At 45.8% G+C, this 22,629-nt stretch overlaps 1 protein-coding gene across 2 annotated transcripts in view; it reads left to right on the top strand.

The window, feature by feature from the left end:
- The window catches only part of LOC138525280 (farnesol dehydrogenase-like), a 139,747-nt gene that overhangs the window by 83,271 nt on the left and 33,847 nt on the right, over positions 1–22,629 (top strand). For both annotated transcript variants that reach the window (XM_069635573.1, XM_069635572.1), the window contains one exon: positions 209–333. In XM_069635573.1, the coding sequence (XP_069491674.1) occupies positions 209–333 (125 nt within the window). The remainder of the gene's footprint in view (positions 1–208; positions 334–22,629) is intronic.

Below are 22,629 nucleotides of genomic sequence, written 5' to 3'. Positions count from 1 at the left end.
AAGAGGATGTCTTTCCTCTGTGGTCTTATATATAATTCAGGATATGATTGGGTCCTGTGTTTGTTTTCTTTTATTACACAAAACATCCACTTCATTAGGAAGCTTGGTAGGAGCCTGTGGACATCCTGGCAGGCTCACAATAGCCCACTGGGCCCCCTGCATGGCTTTTTCTACATCAAGCCCACCACGCTGTTTGTTTCTCTTACAGGAGGTGCAGGAGAGCGGCTCCTTATGCCTGGCACAGGATTTCTGACCTTGGGGGCGGCAGGAGCACTCGCCTTCTGCCAGGTGGTTCGTGAAGAATACCCTGACATTCCCTGTAAGCTCAATGAGGTCAGTTCTGGAACTCTTCTGATGCCTACAAGATTAATTTTTTAAAAATGTTTATTTAATGTATTTGTTTTCATGGTTTTTAATTAAACCTTACACAATTTACACAATTTAAAAACAATAACATTTTAACAATGCAAGCCTAACATATATCAATGGAAAATTAAGAGACTGAGATATCAGTTAAAACACGCCACCCTTGCAATGAGTTAAAAAACGATCAATTTTGCATCCCTAATATACAACCTTTGCTCGTTAAAGGATCATTGAAAGTGCAAGTGCTTAAATACGTAAAATCATGCGACTACATCTCTGAGTCCATTCTCTTGTGTAGACTATCCTATAGTCGATTTTTGCATAATACGTTGGCAAATATCTTTCCTTAATCAAGATCACAAATCTCATATATAAATAAGATGAAGTCTATGAAAAAATAGCAGTAATGCAGCAAACACCAGAGCTATTGAGTTCCTTTTGTTTTTTTTGTTTTTTGTTTTGTTAATCCTTTCCCAAAGATATTTGCAAAAAACAAAAGCATTATTATGTACAAATTGTCCAAAACAGCAAATACACAAATTCCTCAGTGCACCACATTCGATAACTAGATGTTCAACCTCTCTGATGTGGTCATGCAGTACCTGTATGCAGCATTTAAAGACTCAGATCTTTCGCATACACACACGTTTTCCTTGTCTTGAAAAGTTTAAATCTAAACCTCATTAATGCGCCTCTCAATCGTGATGACGGGAATTAAGTCAGATACAGAAGTTTCACACCCAAACATATATGTTCCTCTTTTAAAATGGATAACAGCTTGTATTTCTTAATATTCCTGCAGGTCTTGCACCAATCCAATTGCCAGAAGGGTTTTTGTGTAACCCTCCAAATTATTGATGTTTGTGTTAAAGGAAAGGGCTTTTGCTGTTATTATTTCTTCACATTTTGAAATATACAAGTGTTTTCTTCCCTGTACATACTCATAGAAATGTTGAAATAATTAAAGGATAGTTCCGTGACTTTTTTTTTATTGTCCCTACGGGTCGGCCATGTGTTTGTAAGCATAAATCGGTAGATCGTAGAAAACTTTCCTATGGACCTTACCAGACTTTTCGCCCATTATCGCACTCGAAATCAGCCTCCATTTTGTGATAATCCTATCATTTCGCCCCATCGACCTGGCTCACCTGCCTTTGCGGCACTAAATCAAATCCCCCGCCCCTGAGCCTGACATCAGCAGACGCGTACTGCCCATTTCCCAACGCCAAAGCACGTTTCGTGTCAACAATCGCTGCGCCTCAGCTAATGACGTGTCACCATGGAAATGGCAGGACGCCTCTTTCCTCAATAAGTATAAACAGACCGTTTCACAACACACAGCAGCAGATTTTCGATTCCATTCCTCTCTCTGTGTTACTTTGAGTATTCTGTGACTCGTTTCAGTGCTCTGGTCAGCTACCTTCGCCGCTTTAGCCCGTGTGAACACCTGTACCGTCTCGGTAAATTATTTTACTTTCTTTACCACACAATGGCTACAATAATGCCGTATATGTACGAGCCCGAGTACACCGAGGAGGAACTACTGGAAAGGCAAGCACGCGAAAACGATGGGGATTCGGACGGCAGTTGGGAGGACCAGTCAACGGATGAAGAGCCTGGACGATGTCGCATGGACGGCGTCTCCACCTGGTGCACATGTAATCAGTGCGAGCTAATGCGAACTGAGGAGGAGAACTGCTGCTGCCGTGAAAATTACGGGTGCTTGGCCTACATTTCGGAAGGCGAGCAAAGTCTGCAGGAAGGCGAGCAATGCATCACCGAGCTGCCAGAGTTCAGGGAAGCCTGCCTCTCACGGACCGTGTGAGGATGATGATGGTGCTTATGCACGAACTTCGCGGCACTGTTCGTCCGTGTAATCCGAGTAACGAGTAAGTATACTCTGGTTGTGATGTCAGTGATGCCACTACTATTTCATGGTCGTCTCCCACATATAAAATTCCATCTACATATCATTCGAACGCATGTAAATTTGTTCCATATAGTGCATTTTCTAGATATATTTTTTTTCAAAGCAAAATGACATGTTTTACCTGAATCGACATTGATAAGAAAGTTTTGTCATTTTAATACAGTTTGCATCTTTCTTTTTCACAGGTGGTACAGGCTGGTGGCCTATCGTTGCTTCACTTGGTGGCTTCACGGGAGGCTCGGACACCGCGTTCGGAGAGTAATACCTGCCTGTGCGGTACTTGCCATTAGACAACATTTCCCCAGCGACAGTGGACAATACCGCGGGTTTTCCCTGGATGTGCTGCAACCGGAACTTTACAATGTGTAATGTTTATTATTTATGTTCAATTGAAATTAAGATCTAAAATAAAGCCCAACATATATTTTAACAATGGTTGTTTTGATTTTTTAAATGAATCTAGTGTGTCTCCATTGAATAGTCTTCCTGTGCCTTGTCTTGTCACACCACATGTCTCCAGCCAGCATCCTCCCTCACGCTGGCCGCCCACCTTCAATCCACATAACCGTTGAACCCATATATGCAGCAGTCATACATATATTATTTTGCGGGTTGGCATCAAGCCTCCCGGCCTTGCCCCCCCCCCCCGAAAATACTTACCACACCACTTTGTTCAAGCGTTGGCAATAAAAAGCCGTTGGATTTTATTGATACAAAACATGGTTATAGGTAAATAATCAATATGGTTGATCATAATAAATCATCCTTTTGGGCACCGGGTACAGAGATGACCCCCATATATTCTCCTGGGAGGGTGAGGTATTTATAAACTCACCCCCCTGCCTTCCATGTACTAGATCCTGCAGCCTGCCTCTTACATGCAGTTAGATGGCCTCTCCTTGGTGAGGCCCTGCGGCAAACGGGTCTTGTCTGCACGAACACCGCCCCAATCCACCCCCCGCCCTATCAAAGGCAGTTCGCACCAGGGTACTTGCGCTGGCAAGTGGAGCTGTCAGGGAGCGATAAAGGCCAAGAGGTGCCAAAGACCATGTACACTTCAAAGTGGTCTATAGAGCATGGGTTGTTGTTCCCATGTCTACCTCCAGACCCCGTGTCTCCTGTTAAGACGGATTTCTGAACTCTGTCCTGGTGGCGCAGAATTTCAGAAGGCCAACCTAATTACTTGGAACAGGGTAACCTCTGGACGAGCCAGACCAATCAAGGTAGCGATCGCGGCGGTCAAGACTAGGTCTCAAGAGGGGTGAGGGTGACTGAAGGCCCGCAATGAGCACACAAAGCAAGAGCGCTAACAAACTACTTCAAACAGTTGTTATATCAAAAATAGATACACATTTATTTTAAGGCCTTTAAAATAATGACCGTAGCGAGAAAATCACAATATCACAATATCAAACCAACACATACCATATCAACACAATATATATACAAATACACAGTCGCAAGCGTTTAAAGCACGAAATATGTAGTCCACCTGCCAGGGAAGGAAAACAGGCAGTGCGATAATGCTTTCGACTTAGTTCGCCTTCATAGGCACCTAACTAGATGGAAGTCCGAGCCCTGCGAAGAGTGGAGCCTTATGCTCAAAGTACCTGCCACGCCGGTGCCAACGGGCAAAAGGGGAAGCTCTTCGGAGGAAGTCAGGCAGTTCAGTATAGTGCACACAGAAGAAGAACAGGTTCCGCGACTCAAGCGCAGCCTCCACAGCGAGCAGAAGCAGAGCGCGAGTACGGACAAAAAGGGTGCTGTTTTTACACAGCAGGGAAAAGCAATGGGATCTGCAGGAGGGCGACCAGATCCTAGATATACTACTCACCGGTCCCCGAAGCAAGCAGACCCAGGCTTCTCCATGTTAGTTTCAGCAGCTGGCAGGTTCAGAAGAGCAGGGAACGCCTCGAAGTCGTGTAGAGCAAAAAGACGTCCCAATCGACGAAACCAGCACAGTTTTGTTGCCGCACAGGACAACGGAGCGGCCGTGTGTATTCGAGCCAAATGAACCCTCCTCCCTTCAGAACTGGGAACGCCAAGTGCACGAAGCGTGGGAGAGGGACAAGGACTCGCAATACAACACAACCTGGCGGCGGTTGCAGAGCCAAACTCCTTTGTAAGCTGGTCAGTCAACTGGATGGCCCAGAGACGCTTCCGAAGGCTTACTTGGCAGGAGATGGTTGAAGATGCCGGGAATAGCTGGTCCTGCTATTCCAAAGGTCGAAGCACCAGTACAGGCCTTCTGGTTCGATCAAAGGAGGACAGGGGCTCTCCGGACGACAGCAGTGCAAAGGAGGATTCCTTCAGCGGGTCACCAGCGATTCCTCGGTCCAGCCTCGTAGTTGCAGGATACTTGGCTCCTGTATTCCTTCGTTCGTGAGAACTCAGGAGATCGACATGGTAGTGGTGTTTCCAGCCCCCTCTTATCCACGGTTCCCTTCGCGCCAAAACGGAGGGGAGCCAATGGGAGATCCGCTCATCAAAACACATACCATACGTGGACCAATCACGGACCACGGTGGTCCCAGGCATTCACACCACCCTAGACTCTCTGGCACCCAGGATGTGTATTGGGACCAGACATCCCAGCCCACACCCTGGAGGCACACAAACGACATGTAGAAGCCCGCGAAAGCAACTGCGTTTCGCGGGAAAGTACATGCCCAAATAAGGAAGGCCCCGGGTCGCCGGACCTGGGGAAGGTGAAGGGAGCAAGACGGACAGTGGACAGGACAAAGGAGCCTCGCGGCCTGGCCATTTTGGGAGCCAGGCCACCATTTTGGGTTCAGTGCAAAAACGTGCTCAGAACGCCAAAAGGAGCTCAAAATAAACAAAACGATCGCTGCCACCATTCCAGTCCCTGAATGACTTGCACCGATCAAATACCATCCTAAAAGAGTATCTAGGGCCTGTAGAAGGCTAGAGACCCAAGAGAGCTGTAACTTAGCTTACAGTGCCCTCTTGTGTCGTGTTGCACTAAAGCTGCGACACGATAAAAGAAACTACGGGAAACCACGTTCCCCGGTACTGACTGTCTTAAGGGCATGTCAGTTTCCCCGTAAGAAAGGAGCGAAAGCCCAGAGAAGTGCGGCAGAAGGCTGTACTTCTCTGGCAAAGTCAAGAACAAGGTTAAAAACAATAGCAAAAAGTTTAGGGGTTGCCACATGGAAGGAAAATTCCCTACAATTACGAAATCTTTCCTAACACTCGCCCCTCCCAGACTATGGACAGGGGGAACTAATCCACCCCTGGATGAGTTTCTTGTTCAGGTCGGTTAAACATTCTGGACAACCCATCAGCATTGCTATGTTGGACACCTGGTCTATGCTCAATAGTGAAGTCGAAGCCTTGAAGACTTATGGACCACCTAAGCAACTTTGGATTCTCCCCCTTCATGTTCATTAGCCACTTTAACGGCTTATGGTCAGTCTGCACAGTGAAGTGGGTCCCATAGAGGTAGGGCCTCAGCTTCCTTAGGGCCCACACAACAGAGAAACATTCTTTCTCTACCGTGGACCATCTGAGCTCTCTGTCCTTAAGCTGGCGACTAATAAAACTGATAGCGTGTTCCTTACCCTTCTCATCTACTTGTGATAGTACAGCTCCTATCCCAGTGTCAGAGGCATCCGTCTGCACGATAAAAGGTCTTTGATAATCAGGGGCCCTGAGCACAGGAGCCTGGCACAAGGAGTCTTTTAAGCCATTGAAGGCCTTCTCACACTCGTCGGTCCAAGTTACCTTCTTGGGTTTGAGTTGTGAGGGCAGTCAGAGGAGCAGCTATGGTGCCATAGTCTGCCATAAAATTGCGGTAATACCCCGTGAGTCCTAAAAAAGCTCTCACTTGGGTTTGCGTAGTGGGGGTAGGCCAGTCTTGTACTGCTTGTACTTTACTGGGTAGAGGCTGTATCCTCCCTCCACCTACTTCATGTCCAAGGTAAACCACTGAGCCTTGTCCAATCTGGCATTTACTCGCCTTTATGGTCAAGTGGGCTTTCTGAAGAGCCTGGAGCACAATCCCGAGGTGTTTCACATGGTCTTCCCAGGTGGCACTGAAAACTGCTATATCGTCCAGATATGCAAGACAGAATTCGTCCAACCCATTCAACACATGATTCACAAGCCTCTGGAAAGTGGCAGGTGCATTCTTCAACCCGAACGGCATTACCCGGAATTGGTAAAGGCCGTCTGGCGTAGAAAATGCTGTCTTCTCCCTGGCATGTTCTGCTAACGCTATTTGCCAATAGCCAGCAGTGAGGTCAAACGTGCTGAGGTACTTGGAGGCACCCAAAGTATCCACCAGCTCATCTGTTCGAGGCAAGGGGTGGGCATCTGTCTTGGTGACAGCATTCAGAGCCCTGTAATCCATGCAGAACCTCAATTCAGAAGTGCCTGCCTTTGGAACCAGAACCACAGGACTGGACCAAGGACTACTAGAGGGTTCAATCACCCCAAGGTCTAACATTTTGTTGACCTCGGTCTTAATATAAGACCGTACTTTATCCGACATCCTGTATCCCCTACTTTTGGTAGGTACACTGTCTCCTGTGTCAATGTTATGTTTGCACCAAGGTGTCAAACCAGGCGACTGTGAAAACAGGGGGGAAAACTGCCTAAGCAAACTTTTCACCTCAGCCTGCTGATCAGAAGTCAGGTGAGGGGCCACTCGGACACCCTCAATGGAGCTATCTGAAGGACCGCTGTGGAACAGGTCGGGGAGAGGTTCTGACTCCTCTTCCTCAACGTCTGACGCCAGTAGCAGTGCTGCGATTTCGACTCTTGGGACGAAAGCCTTCAGCCTATTCACGTGGAACACTTTTGGAGCCTGTCCAGGCCTTCCAAGGTCCACTAAATAGTTTACCTCACCCAGGGGCTCCACCACTGTGTAAGGGCCTGACCATTTATCCTGCAAAGCGCGAGGCCTTATTGGATTCATGATCAGGACTTGCTGACCAGGTGTAAAGTTGATGAGGGAAGCTTTCTGGTCGTACCAATGTTTCACCAGCGCTTGCCCTGCCTTCAATTTATCACTAGCCAAGCCCATCAGAAGTACCATCCGTTTTCTGAGCCCTAGCACATAGTCAACTACATTGGTAGTAACAGGGGGAGTGGGCATCTCCCATCCCTCCTTGACAATGGCTAAGGGTCCCCGTACGGGATGACCGAACAGAAGTTCGAAGGGGCTGAAGCCAACACCCTCCTGTGGTACCTCTCGGTAGGCAAACAGCAAGCATGGTAAAAGAAGATCCCATTTTCTTCTCTGGGGCTCCTCCAGAGCCCCAATCATGCTCTTTAACGTTCTGTTGAAGCGTTCCACCAGACCATTGGTCTGGGGGTGGTATGCAGAAGAGAACTTGTAGGTGACCCCACATTCTTTCCACATAGCCTGCATATACTTCGACATAAAGTTGCTGCCACGATCTGACACAACTTCTTTAGGGAAGCCAACCCTAGTAAATATGCCGAGTAAAGCTTTTGCAACTGACTTGGCAGTTACAGTTTTCAATGGGATGGCCTCAGGATACCTGGTTGCATGGTCGACCAGCACCAGGATAAACCTATTGCCCGAGGATGTTTGCGGGTCAAGGGGACCGACGATGTCGATCCCTACCCTTTCAAATGGTACCCCCACAACTGGGAGCGGTACCAACGGAGCTTGGATTGTCGCGCCAACCTTACCAGACAACTGGCAGGAGGCACAACTCCTGCAGTGACTTTCTACTTGCACCCCCATCTTGGGCCAGTAGAAGTGCATGGATAACCTTTGCTTGGTCCTCTTCATACCAAGGTGACCAGCAAGGGGAACTTCATGCGCCAACTGCAGGAGGAAGGGCCTAACAGCAAGGGGAACCACCAACCTCCTATGGTCTCCTTCTGTAGACTCTGTGGGCTCACTATAGAGGAGTCCACCTTCCCAATAAATCCTATGCTTCCCAGGAGGTTCACCCTCAAGCTGGGAGCAGGCCTGTCTCCTTAGGCCTTCCAGAGATGGGCACTCGCGTTGGCCTTTACTGAATTCGTCCCTATCAGGACCTCCTTCAACTAACAAGTCTTTTAGTTCAGGATGATCGTTGGGGTCGAATACTTCAGGCATCGCCACTTCCTCGTCAGGCTCGGGCGATCGACCAACTTCCTCCACCGCAGTGGTAGGCGAGCTCGGGGGAATATTCTCTTTCCCCCGTCTTGACTTGTAGACTCCTTTCGCCTTGGGTTTCCCCTTCGGCTGGGGCGGCGTATTGGACTTGGCCAATGCTGCCCGTGCTTGAGACCGTGTGTAGGGTCGTTCGGCAGTGTCTCCTACGAGCCCTAAAGCTCTGAGATCATTACCTAGTAAGACCTTTCCCGGGACGTTTCTCTGAATGCTCACTGGAATCCTGACTGCTGTACCATTTAAAGTTAGATTAACAGGGATCACGGGAAACATACGGAGGGGGCCGTCAGCCAACTTAGTGGGCATCAGAGTAGCTCTGGCAACTTCCTCTGAGTCTACCAAGGTAGAATCCACTACAGTTCGACTGCACCCACTATCCCTAAGAGCTGGAGTATCCACTCCATTGATCAGCACACTGTCTTTAAAGTAGTGCTTGGTATTATCCGGAATCCTAGCATAAGCCTCTGCGACTTTAGGCTCCCAGGAACCCAGGGACACTAAAACTACCTCAGCCTCTATTCCGCTGGGAAATGAGTCTGAGGAGAAGGATGCTCCTGTAATCTCTTCTTCCTCGTAGGAGGAGAAGGCCAGATTAGCGGAGTGGACCCCCAAAGGTCTAACCTTACAACGGGGATCCCCCTTCACATGGTCAGTTGCTCCACAAGAAAAACAAGCCCCAGTGGGTCTGTTTACGTAGGGAGGCTTATTGTAACCAGAGTTCTGGTTCGGAGGCGCACCTCCACTACCCTGTGAGTTCTCTTGTGTCTTACCCTTGTTTTTCTTTTTGTGGCCCTTTTGGGAAGAAGATTTAGCAGATTCTCCACCCTCCATATCTTTGGACTTTTTCCCCTCCTCCTGCTTACCAGGATGAGTTTTGTCCTTATGGGACACTCGATGTGACACCCATAAGTCTGCTGCACTGGCCAGCTTCTTAGGATCTATCTCCTTCGAATCGGCCAAATGCTGCTTAAGCTCCGGGGAAGAAGAAGCAAAAATGTGTTCCAGCATGACAAGATTTATCATGCCGTCGAAGGTAGAAACCTTATAGCCTTCGACCCAGCCAGTTAAGTTTTTCAAAGATTCAGCGACATAAGATACCCAAGTACCACCTTCCTTTTTCTTATACTCTCGAAAACGCGTTAAATATTGGGCCGGAGTCTTCCCAAACTTTAAAATGAGAGTCTGCTTTAACATTGCGAAATCAGCCCGCTCAGCCTTCGACATTTCCATAATGGCACTACAGCCAGAATGGGGCAGTCTACTGAGCAACCACGCAATCTTATCAGCATTGTCAACTTCCTGGACCTCGCATGCATACTCAAACGCATTCAGCCAGTCCATAATGTCATTCCTCTCTTCATACACACTGAGCAGATCTTTTGGAAACCGTGGATGAGAGGAGGCCCCAGACCCATGTCCAGGACCCTTGGATCCATTTGCAACCTGAAGCTTGGCCAGTTCCAACTGGTGATCCCTGTCTTTCTGTTTTTCTGCCTGTTCGATTTTTAGTTTGGCTATGCTGAATTCAAGCTCCTGCTGCCTAAACCGCAGCTCTTGCTTCTTGAATTCAAGCATAGCCTCCCCATCAGCACTGGCAGAGGAAACATTAGACATCTCGTCCTCCCTGTCCTCGTGGTCGCGGTGGAGCAGTGCGGCGGCAGAACCGTCGGTTCTACCAGTGAGAGCAGCCCCACCACCTTCCGCACTGTCCTCAGAAGTAATAGCATCAAGCTGCGCTTCTTGCCACGCCACGATTCTCTGGATCATTTCCAATTTTGTGCCTTGAGAGGAAACACCTCTCTCCGCACACATCTTTTTCAGCGTTTCTGATTTGGAAGCATTTAAAGTTAACAACGTACTTGTTTCCATACTGTTTGATAGGACTATGGCCTTTTTAAAGTTATACTATAACAATTCACTACGTGTACTGTTTGGAATAACCTGAAATGCCTTAGTTCGAGCGCAACACTGGATACCTTCAGTCGTATCCCACCGCTGTACACCAATTTGTTAAGACGGATTTCTGAACTCTGTCCTGGTGGCGCAGAAGTTCAGAAGGCCAACCTAATTACTTGGAACAGGGTAACCTCTGGACGAGCCAGACCAATCAAGGTAGCGATCGCGGCGGTCAAGACTAGGTCTCAAGAGGGGTGAGGGTGACTGAAGGCCCGCAATGAGCACACAAAGCAAGAGCGCTAACAAACTACTTCAAACAGTTGTTATATCAAAAATAGATACACATTTATTTTAAGGCCTTTAAAATAATGACCGTAGCGAGTAAATCACAATATCACAATATCAAACCAACACATACCATATCAACACAATATATATACAAATACACAGTCGCAAGCGTTTAAAGCACGAAATATGTAGTCCACCTGCCAGGGAAGGAAAACAGGCAGTGCGATAATGCTTTCGACTTAGTTCGCCTTCATAGGCACCTAACTAGATGGAAGTCCGAGCCCTGCGAAGAGTGGAGCCTTATGCTCAAAGTACCTGCCACGCCGGTGCCAACGGGCAAAAGGGGAAGCTCTTCGGAGGAAGTCAGGCAGTTCAGTATAGTGCACACAGAAGAAGAACAGGTTCCGCGACTCAAGCGCAGCCTCCACAGCGAGCAGAAGCAGAGCGCGAGTACGGACAAAAAGGGTGCTGTTTTTACACAGCAGGGAAAAGCAATGGGATCTGCAGGAGGGCGACCAGATCCTAGATATACTACTCACCGGTCCCCGAAGCAAGCAGACCCAGGCTTCTCCACGTTAGTTTCAGCAGCTGGCAGGTTCAGAAGAGCAGGGAACGCCTCGAAGTCGTGTAGAGCAAAAAGACGTCCCAATCGACAAAACCAGCACAGTTTTGTTGCCGCACAGGACAACGGAGCGGCCGTGTGTATTCGAGCCAAATGAACCCTCCTCCCTTCAGACCTGGGAACGCCAAGTGCACGAAGCGTGGGAGAGGGACAAGGACTCGCAATACAACACAACCTGGCGGCGGTTGCAGAGCCAAACTCCTTTGTAAGCTGGTCAGTCAACTGGATGGCCCAGAGACGCTTCCGAAGGCTTACTTGGCAGGAGATGGTTGAAGATGCCGGGAATAGCTGGTCCTGCTATTCCAAAGGTCGAAGCACCAGTACAGGCCTTCTGGTTCGATCAAAGGAGGACAGGGGCTCTCCGGACGACAGCAGTGCAAAGGAGGATTCCTTCAGCGGGTCACCAGCGATTCCTCGGTCCAGCCTCGTAGTTGCAGGATACTTGGCTCCTGTATTCCTTCGTTCGTGAGAACTCAGGAGATCGACATGGTAGTGGTGTTTCCAGCCCCCTCTTATCCACGGTTCCCTTTGCGCCAAAACGGAGGGGAGCCAATGGGAGATCCGCTCATCAAAACACATACCATACGTGGACCAATCACGGACCACGGTGGTCCCAGGCATTCACACCACCCTAGACTCTCTGGCACCCAGGATGTGTATTGGGACCAGACATCCCAGCCCACACCCTGGAGGCACACAAACGACATGTAGAAGCCTGCGAAAGCAACTGCGTTTCGCGGGAAAGTACATGCCCAAATAAGGAAGGCCCCGGGTCGCCGGACCTGGGGAAGGTGAAGGGAGCAAGACGGACAGTGGACAGGACAAAGGAGCCTCGCGGCCTGGCCATTTTGGGAGCCAGGCCACCATTTTGGGTTCAGTGCAAAAACGTGCTCAGAACGCCAAAAGGAGCTCAAAATAAACAAAACGATCGCTGCCACCATTCCAGTCCCTGAATGACTTGCACCGATCAAATACCATCCTAAAAGAGTATGTAGGGCCTGTAGAAGGCTAGAGACCCAAGAGAGCTGTAACTTAGCTTACAGTGCCCTCTTGTGTCGTGTTGCACTAAAGCTGCGACACGATAAAAGAAACTACGGGAAACCACGTTCCCCGGTACTGACTGTCTTAAGGGCATGTCAGTTTCCCCGTAAGAAAGGAGCGAAAGCCCAGAGAAGTGCGGCAGAAGGCTGTACTTCTCTGGCAAAGTCAAGAACAAGGTTAAAAACAATAGCAAAAAGTTTAGGGGTTGCCACATGGAAGGAAAATTCCCTACAATTACGAAATCTTTCCTAACATCTCCTGCCAAGCATCCCCCCTCACGCTGGCTGCCCACCTTCAATCCACATAAGTGTGTCTCCATTCACGAGTCTTCCTGTGTCTTGTCTGCACGACCACCGCCCCAATCCACCCCCCCGCCCTATCAAAGGCAGTTCGCACCGGGGTACTTGTGCTGGCAAGTGGAGCTGTCAGGGAGCGATAAAGGCCAAGAGGTGCCAAAGACCATGTACACTTCAAAGAGGTCTATAGAGCATGGGTTGTTGTTCCCATTGTCTACCTCCAGACCCCGTGTCTCCTGCCAAGCATCCCCCCTCACGCTGGACGCCCCCCTGCAATCCACATAAGTGTGTCTCCATTCACGAGTCTTCCTGTGTCTTGTCTGCACGACCACCGCCCCAATCCACCCCCCGCCCTATCAAAGGCATATACACGTCATTCATTCACAAACACACCCCTGTTTCGAATTCCTTATAACCCACTTCATATTTCGAATGAGAACTTCTTTGCGCTTTGCTAGTCAACCCGTGAAGGTGCTGGTTATCTGCTCTTCGTCTCTGTGAACTTCCGTGACCACTTCGAGCAAACTCGTCAGTTTGCAACCTGTGAACTGCTCCCTGTTCTACGACAAGAAACTACTCTGATCCCTGCATCTAACTGTTTGTTCGTCAAGATAAGGCCATGTACCATAATCATTTTGCGTCCAATTTTTTAATTTATATCTATTTGCTAGTAGTCATCAAATTGCATCCATGTTTTCTTTTCGTTCACGACAGTACATGCAAGGAACTAGTCACATGTTCTGAGTTTAGTCAAATTATTTTTCTATTTTTTTAAAGTTATTCAAATACTTATCCGCATGTGAATAACGTGTATAGTTCCAAGAACCAAAACGAACCTTGCATTGAACCTTTTATGTGTCATTTAATTTTTTAACACATTGGTATTCATAGAGAATTGTTGATCTTTACTTTTCAGAGCTTTCCACAATGCCTGCCTGTTCCATTGGCGGTTGCCCTTCGAAGACCCATAACAAATCTGAAGGTACTATAATGCATGTTTTCCCTAAGACAATAGACCAGATAAGAGAATGGGTCCGATATTGCGGATATCCACCGTCTGAGCTTGAAAGTAGAGTCCTAGAAGTCTTTGCGGACAAGAGGGGTGATCGATACCGCATCTGCAGCAGGCACTTTAGCTCAGACATGTACTCCACATCATTGCTAATAAAGAAGAAAACACCGCGAGCGAAGCGAAAATTGCTCTCAACCGCTTTTCCCACTCTATTCGTCCACATCCCTCCACTGGTGAGTCAAGTTTACGGATTTAGCTCTCGGCCTTGCGGTAGTGTGTAGCATTAGCTAACAATAATTTCCCCGTTTATGTATCCACTCAATATGAAGGCGGAAGATTCTCCATCCGTGTCGTTATTGCAGTCATCAGCCACTTCAAGCGCCTATCGGGTAATCTTACTTAGCTATTCTGACACTGACTTGTTTTAGGCATGTAAATCAATAGTTTTAATTTATCGTGTAATTATTTTACCTAATGGTACACCATAGTACTCGTCCTCTAGTCTTTGTTTTCAGTTATAATTATTGTTATCCAAAATAATGCAAGTACTGTCTTTCAGGGAGATGCTGAGGAGTCCAACGCATTGACAACAACCGTTGATGTCACTCAGATGCTCGAGGTACGTTTCCGGACAGTTCCATCGATGGAGATCATCAGATCTTGCATTCTTGTAGCGTGATTGTTACACACAATGTTTCTTTCGTTTTTAGCCATTGATATGTCCTTCTGACGTCGCCCTCCTATGTGTCTTCTTTTTTCAATATTGTGTTCATTACTAATGAAAGTCCTATGTTTCAGGGAGTCGATGGAGCATTAGTCCAAGAAGAAGGGGGAGCATGCAGTTACGGGTCGGCGCAACAGCTTGCAGAAGTGTGCACCGCAGTTACAGCGTCCCTTGATGTTCTTATGCATTTCGAGGTATGGATACTGACAGTTCGATCAAGCGAGATCATATGACGTGATTACATCCGCTATACTTCCTCCTTTATTAACGCAAGTACTATGTTTCAGGGAGATGACGGAGCTTCTTCTACAAGAACATCACCCCTAGTAGTTGATGCAGATCTCTGGGTGGTGACACTTCCAACGATGGAGCAAATCGAATCATATTTAGATATCCATTATTTATTTTAGACAACTGATCATTTGTGCAGGTCTATTTAGATGAGCCGTTGACGCCTGCACAAAGTTTATGTTCTTTTTAACTAAATAGAAAACCATACTTATGCAATTACTGTGTTTCAGGGAGTTGCTGAAGCGTCATCTTCAATAATATCATCAATGGAAGTCTATGCGGAGCCCGAGGTATGGATCTTGACAGTTCCATCTAACTAGATCAACAATGCGTGAATAATTGTCGTTTGAATGTTCTACACAATGCGTTCATTCGTGTTTTGCTATTGAGATGTACGTATGGGTATTGGTCCCCAAGTACATTTTGTGTTTTCAATATTATTATACATACTAATGAAAGTTCTATGTTTCAGGGAGTCGATGGAGCGTCAGTGAGTGATGGATGTGTTTATCATGAAAATATAGTAGTTGCAGCGCGAGAGGAAGTGGAGACATGCACACACGAGTCGGAGCAACAGCGTCCAGATGTTGAAGTTCGAGGCAAGAAAGTTTCAAAGAAAAGAAAGCAAAAGAAGGTTAGTGTCCTGGTCACTATATTATGTTGTTTTTCACTGTTAATAGTTCAATACTGTAAGTTGTGTTTAAACTGAACATCCCTTTTCCAATCTGTCCTCTAGTTGCGAGTGGGTGTACGAACTAGATGTACACAGACAGTGAAGCGAACGAGAGATGTTGCTTGTCAAACCTTTTGGCAGGGACTTGAGACTGGAGATGCATCGTGCCAATGGGAAGAATATGAAGTGATAGCCATTGATAGTGAATGTCCTCCTGGTAGTTCGGATGCAGTCGGAGATCAATTCACAGAATCCACACCCGCAAAAACTAAGAGCGTGAGAAAGTTGAAGAAATTGTTTTTTTCTCCCATTGCTGGAGAAGGAACAGATGTTGCAATGGAAGAGAATGAAATGGACGACAATGAAACACCATCAATATCACTGAACATAGCGGAAGACGATATCAGAGATTGTACCTTTCATGTGAGTGACATGTCCTCAACGTTACCGGCCGAACCAGCTGGGATGCAGAGTGACAGTATAAGGAAAGAGGCCAAATTCATTGTATTCGATAGTTGTTTGATGGATATTATTATGATGATGAAATGTGGGCATTGGGTTGGTGGGGAAGTATGTGGGGAGCCATTGATTAATGTGACTCGTGCAATTCGAGGCACTAACCTTAAAATACATGCCACCTGTACACAATATCATCCGTTCTCATGGTCTGCACAACCCATGCTGGGGCAACTGCCAGCAGGCAATCTACTTTGTGCAGCGGCCGCACTTTTTAGTGGTTCAAGTTTTAAAAAGTTACAGTATTTCTTTCAGTTTGTGGGAATCCATTTCATTGCGAAAACTCAGTTCTACAAATACCAAACCAATTATCTATTTCCAGCCATTAGCGAAGCTTGGAGAATCGAAAAAATGTCTATTGAAAGTACATTCGCGGGCAAACGGTTCAGGCTAGCCGGTGATGGACAGTGCGACAGCCCAGGATTTTCAGCCAAGTACTGCACCTACCACTTTCAGGACATGGAAAGTAAGAAAATTGTGAGTTCGGTGGTCGTGCAGGTGTCACAAAGTACATCCTCAGTGGCCATGGAGAAAGTTGGCTTTGTAGCATCATTGCAAGAACTACAATCGCGGGGAATGGTGATCGACCTGATAGCCACGGACAGACACGTTTCAATTGCCAAGACAATGAGAGAAGAGTACAAAAATATAAATCACCAATTTGACGTATGGCATCTTGCAAAAACAATCAATAAAAAAATGTCGGCAAAAAGATATGCAAGGTATTTCACAGTGTTCCAAGTCAATCAGCAACCATCTTTGGTGGAGCTCAAAAACATGTGAAGGGTCGTTGGAAATTCTACTGGAAAAATGGCGGTCAGTAATGCTGCACTGTACCAACGTTCACCGCTGGTCCACAAACCAACATTTCCACAATTGTGAACATGGCCATTTGTCCACAGAGGAGGCACGGAAGAAGAAGTGGTTGATTCCTTCATCACCCACTCACAAAGCCAATGAAAAGATTGTATTTGATAAAACTATAACAAGAGATTTGAGGGGACTCACGGAATTCTGCCACACAGGAGATTTGGAGGTGTTCCACAATATGTGCCTAAAGTACAGGCCAAAACGGTTGCATTTTGGCATGGAGGGCATGATAAATCGGACTCTTCTAGCGGTCTTGGCACATAACCATAATGTTGGCCGTCAACAAAGTAGGACGACCGGAACTTTAGGGACGCTTCGCTACAATAAGGCCTTCACTAAAAGAAGTAAACAATGGGTGATCAAACCAGTGTTTGAGGATATGCAATATGAGTTTATTGAGAGACTTATCGTAGATGTCCTCGATAGGCACATACATTGAGTTGTGAACGAACCTATGCAGGGGACAACTGCATTGCCACCCAACATTGCCTCTGTTCCATGTCCACCTAAAGCAGAGCTCATTGAGAAATACACATCACGGTTTAAATGATTGTAATTTGATTGTCTGTTCTCTCGAGTCTCCTCATGTCGCAGGCCCATTGTACATGCAATGTGTCTCTCCACCCTTGCCCCTCCCTTCAGCGTGCAGTAGTGCGAACCACCCGGGTGTCACCTGTGACTTTGCTCTCGAGTCTCCTCATGTCGCAGGCCCATTGAATATGTGTATCTATGTAATGTGTAAATAAAAGTGATTGCTCATTGTACATGCAATGTGTCTCTCCAACCTTGTTCATTTGCGCATTAAATTAAACCAAACAGTAATATAAATGATTTTTCAAAAAATATAGAATGTCTCCGTATTTATGGTTCTCTGGGGCTGCAAAGCACGCAGACAAGATGGCCTTACACTGACTGTAGCTAACTAGGAATGTGTGCTCGCTCGTTCAAAGTGAAGGTCAGCTGCTTTGATTTTTTGCTCGGGTGCCGGAATGGCCCACGACTCAGTATAAGGTTCTATTGTTATTTGACCTTGACAGGCCGGGACCATCCCGAAAGACTTCTTTTTGGCGGTGTGGTGCAATAACGTAAGAAACGATAATGAATAAAATTTCAGAAACGATAGCCACGTTCATTAGAAGAAATAACGTCGGCATAGAAGGAGTGGTATTTCGGGGCTGCCCTACACACAGACACAATGGAAAATGCAAATATAATGTAAGTAACTTTTGATGAGTTTATACCGCAATTTAATTACTATACAGTGGCTTTAAAGACGGGTTAAGTGGTACTTGTTCGTTCTATGTGGCATATTGTTTTGTACCGCGCACTATCTATCTTTTACGGAAGCACCTCAAAACCTGCACTGCCTCACTGTCAACCCCTGCACTGGGGGACTGTCTCAGTATCCTACACCCCCCCCCTTCCCAGCACTTGTTCTGCACTTACCTTGCACTTGCCACCAGCTAGCCCTATGTATTTATTATTTTATGCTACTTACCTTGTACTCCACTTCCCCCCCCCCTGCCTCGCCACGCCTTCAAACACTTGTGTACACCCAGTAGCGCTGTCCTAGCTATGAAATGAATAATTTTAATAAAGATCTGATGGTGAGACTAATTTAATTTTTTATGTTTTTAAAACAGGTACATCCTGCATTATTGTCTGTGTCACGAGTACCAGACACCGGTGGACGGGTTTTTTAACCGCCAGTTGCTTCTCCGCGTGAACAACGTTACCACCCTGACCATTTTATGGGACGATCGCCAAGTACAAGTATGCCCTTACGCGGTACTAACGGTTAGATGCAACATACATACCGTTGTGGTGGCCTAGTGCCTCGTTGTTGGAACAGCCATGCGATTATCAGTGCGACCGAAGAGCTTATTTTTATCGTAAACCAACACCCTGTGTACTGCACACGAACATCGCTTCCCTCAAGACAAACTATTTTGGATCGAGAGCAAAGAAAAATGCAAATCGCTGAATATTCTCTAAACATTTGATGTCCAATAAATGTATTTTGCCAAATGTACAATCTTGCCGTTTGCTTTTAAACCACAGTTTCACATTCCGAATTGTGGAGCTGTATTGTGAGATGATCTAAGACCCTGTGTACAGCAAAGGACCATCGCGTTCCACAAAACGAACTTTTTGGAACGTGAGCAAATAAAAATGCAAATCGCTGAATATTCTCTAAACATTTGATGTCAAATAAATGTACTTTATCACATTTACAATCTTGCGGTTTGATTTAAAAGTACAGTTTCATATTCCGAATTGTGGCGCGCTGTGTTGTGAGCTGATCAGTGTTGATTTCCGGGTTCTGTGTGGAGTCGCGTAGAAGACGCCTGGGCGCGTTTGCCTACGCAGCACAGTCACGTCACGGATAGAGGCGGGGAATATGAATGTTTTCATAAAGTCTGTTTCAGGGGCGGGGGATTTGATTTAGTGCCGCAAAGGCAGGTGAGCCAGGTAGATGTGGGGAAATGATAGGATTATCACAAAATGGAGGCTGATTTCGAGTGCGATAATGTGCGAAAAGTCGGGTAAGGTCCATAGGAAAGTTTTCTACGATCTACCGATTTATGCTTACAAACACATGGCCGACCCATAGGGACAATAAAAAAAAAGTCCCGGAACTATCCTTTAATTATAATCTCTTCGAGGTAAGTGCCATGTTTGCTGAGAGTATGCCCAGCTCAACGTGGATAACCAACATCGGTATTCCTTTGGGCAATGAGAATACGTTTCTCCATAGAAGTCCTTCTAAAGGTGGCAGCTACAAGGTCATACAAGAGGTGCCATGTTTCCAGGCCGTAGATAAGGGAAGAAATGATTTTAGGTTCATACATTTTGATGACTGGTACTAGGGAAAACTTCCAGAATCTATAGTTTCATTTGAGCCATTAGTTGAATGGCTTGTCTTTTAGTGTAACCAATATGAGTCTTTTGTTCGGTCTGGCCATGATGGTAAGTCCTAGATATTTGAAAACATAGACCACATAAAGCGTCTGGTCTCCTAACTACCAGTTGTATTTGGTCTTTCACCTGCCAGGTGCAAAATGCATGATTTTTTGCTATTAATCACTAGATCATTAATTGATGTATACGCTTGAAACGCAGTAAGCAATCTTTGTAAACCTATTTTAGTGCAATCAAATAAAATAACGTAATCTGCATATGAGATCCAAAACAATTTGTGCCCGTCCACTTTTGGTGAAATAAATTATTTTTTTTCTAAAGTATCTCCCATGTATGCTAAATATAAATTAAAGAGGCTTGTGGCCAAGATGCAGCCTTGTCTAAGTCCCCTTAGTATTGATATTTCTTGTAAAGTGCCCTTGTAAGTTTAGTCTTATGTTTAAGGTTGTCTCTGTATGCAGATGTACTAAAATATTTGACAGACCCCAGTGTTTTAATTTGGCCCAAAGTAGATTTCTAGTTACCTTATTGAAGGCCATTGAGAGGTCAATGCTTGCCATGAATACACATGGGCATTCTTCTTCCAAGGGACCTTTATGTGTGGTCAATAATATAACCATTGAGGTGCGTTCCAACACCTCTGCAGAACCCCATCTGTTTATTTAGAATGCTCCGTTCGATTGCCCATCGGTCTAGTTCCTTCAGGATGAGAGCCAAGAATACTTTTGCGTCCATGTCTTGGCTTGTAATTCATCAGATCAAGTTTATCTCCTTTTTTAAAGGTAAGGCCTACATGAGAGGTCTTCCAAGAGCTCGGTGTTCGGTGTTAGCCTTTGATGCAGGATTTTTTGGCCCATATGATTGGGCTATTTTTAAAAATGTGCAAAGGCCATTTGGTTCTGGGGTTTAAAAATTCCCACTGTTTTTAATAATGTATCTTCAACATCAAAAGTTAATGACCAGACGTCTCTGTCATACCTAAACAGCACCTTAGAAGGTGCAGAGGGTTACCAGACATTTGGTCGAAAAAAATTGATCGACCAGACAAATGGTCGAACCAATTTGGTCGAAAACCAAATGGTCACATTTTTTATTTTTTTTTATTTTAACCCTTTTTTAAATTTTTTGGGGGGGGTCCCCCCCAACCCCCTTTTTTCTCTAAAAACTCCTTTTTTTACAAAACAATAACCCGAAAAAAAAATATATAAATAAAAAAAATTCGACCATTTGGTTTTTGACCAAATTGCATCGACCAAATTGCAGTCGACCAGTTTGTAGTCGACCAAATGACTGGACACCGGTGCAGAGTATAGCTCTGCATAGTATTCTATCCAAGTAGATTCTAAAATAGGATTTTCATCAACGACTATTTGCTTCAAGCCCAAAGAGTTACCTGTTTTCCAATAATATCTGTTTTTTTGCATAATACATCTCAGCATTCTTTCACCCTCAGCCTGAAGGAGTTTACCACGATGAGCTTTCACTCTATTTTTGTTAAATCAAACACATTTGCTGTGATTTACTCTCACTAGGAGTATGACCAGGGCTGTATTTACACTAAGGCCGACTAGGCCTCGGCCTAGGGTGGCAAATTCTGAAAGCACGGCACATTTTTATGTGCATTTAGTAGATTTTAACTGAGGAGGAGCGGCCGGGAGCGGTGCTGCTCCTATACTTTTATTTTTTCATCTGTCAATGACTGTCATTCCAATACTTTTATTTTAAAAAGAAACCGCTCCAGAATGGTTCTTTTTAAAATAAAATTATAGGATTCCGCTGAGTGCGAAAACGACAAGAGAAGTAAAAAATTCACACTCTCTCTCTGATTGAGCTGCAGCTTGGTGGCCCGCGCCTGCGCATTGAGCAGGGAGCCGGCTGACTTCCTGTAAGTCTGCACGTGCCCTCACATTGCGCAAGGCTGGGCCGCCCAGGCCTAACACCAGCAGGACGCACGCAGCCACCAGCCGATTTACACCACACACTTGCACAGCGGAGCCGAGCCACAGCACAGCAGGTAAGTAAAAATCAATGGCTGGTGACATTGTTCAAAGTGTTCTGTTCTCTGTCGCTAAGGCATTTTAGTGGCCACATTGACTCACTGCTGGTAGTTGGGGCCCAGGCACACATGAATGGCCAAACAAACAATACAGATGTAGGATCCCATGGTGTCTCTCTGTTATTGACATGGATGGGACATGGCAGCGTTGATTGTGTGAAATGCGTTATCTTTTTTCACCTGAAGTATGCATTTTACCTCTTGTATGTTAGTATTTGCGATTTTGCATACAAAATGTAATGTTCATAATATATCCTCTTAAAGGATAGTTCCGGGACTTTTTTTTTATTGTTCCTATGGTTCGGCCATGTGTTTTTAAGCATAAATCGGTAGATCGTAGAAAACTTTCCTATGGACCTTACCCGACTTTTCGTCCATTAACGCACTCGAAAACATCCGCCATTTTATGATAATCCTCTCACTTGCCGCATCGCCCTGGCTCACCTGCTTTTGCGGCACTAAATCAAATCCCCCGCCCCTGAAACAGACTTGATCAAAACATTCATATTCCCCGCCTCTATCCGTGACGTGACTGAGCTGCGTAGGCAAACGCGCCCAGGCGTCTTCTACGCGACTCCACACAGAACCAGGAAATCAACACAGATGAGCTCAAACAACACAGTGCGCCACAATTGGGAATATGAAACTGTACTTTTAAATTAAACCGCAAGATTGTAAATTTGGTAAAGTACATTTATTTGACATAAAATGTTTTGAGAATATTCAGCGATTTGCATTTTTATTTGCTCACGTTCCGAAAAGTTCGTTTCGAGGCACACGATGTTCCTTTGCTGTACACAGGGTCTTAGATCATCTCACAATACAGCGCCACAATTCGGAATATGAAACAGTGGTTTAAAAGCAAACGGCAAGATTGTACATTTGGCAAAGTACATTTATTTGACATCAAATGTTTTGAGAATATTCAGCGATTTGCATTTTTATTTGCTCTCGATCCAAAATATTTCGTCT

The sequence above is a fragment of the Ambystoma mexicanum genome, chromosome 1q (assembly GCF_040938575.1).
Source record: "Ambystoma mexicanum isolate Mex_15411 chromosome 1q, UKY_AmexF1_1, whole genome shotgun sequence".
NCBI classification, from domain to species: Eukaryota; Metazoa; Chordata; class Amphibia; order Caudata; family Ambystomatidae; genus Ambystoma; species Ambystoma mexicanum.
Note: the sequence above shows the minus strand (reverse complement) of the source record. Positions and strands in the feature narration are given on the sequence as shown.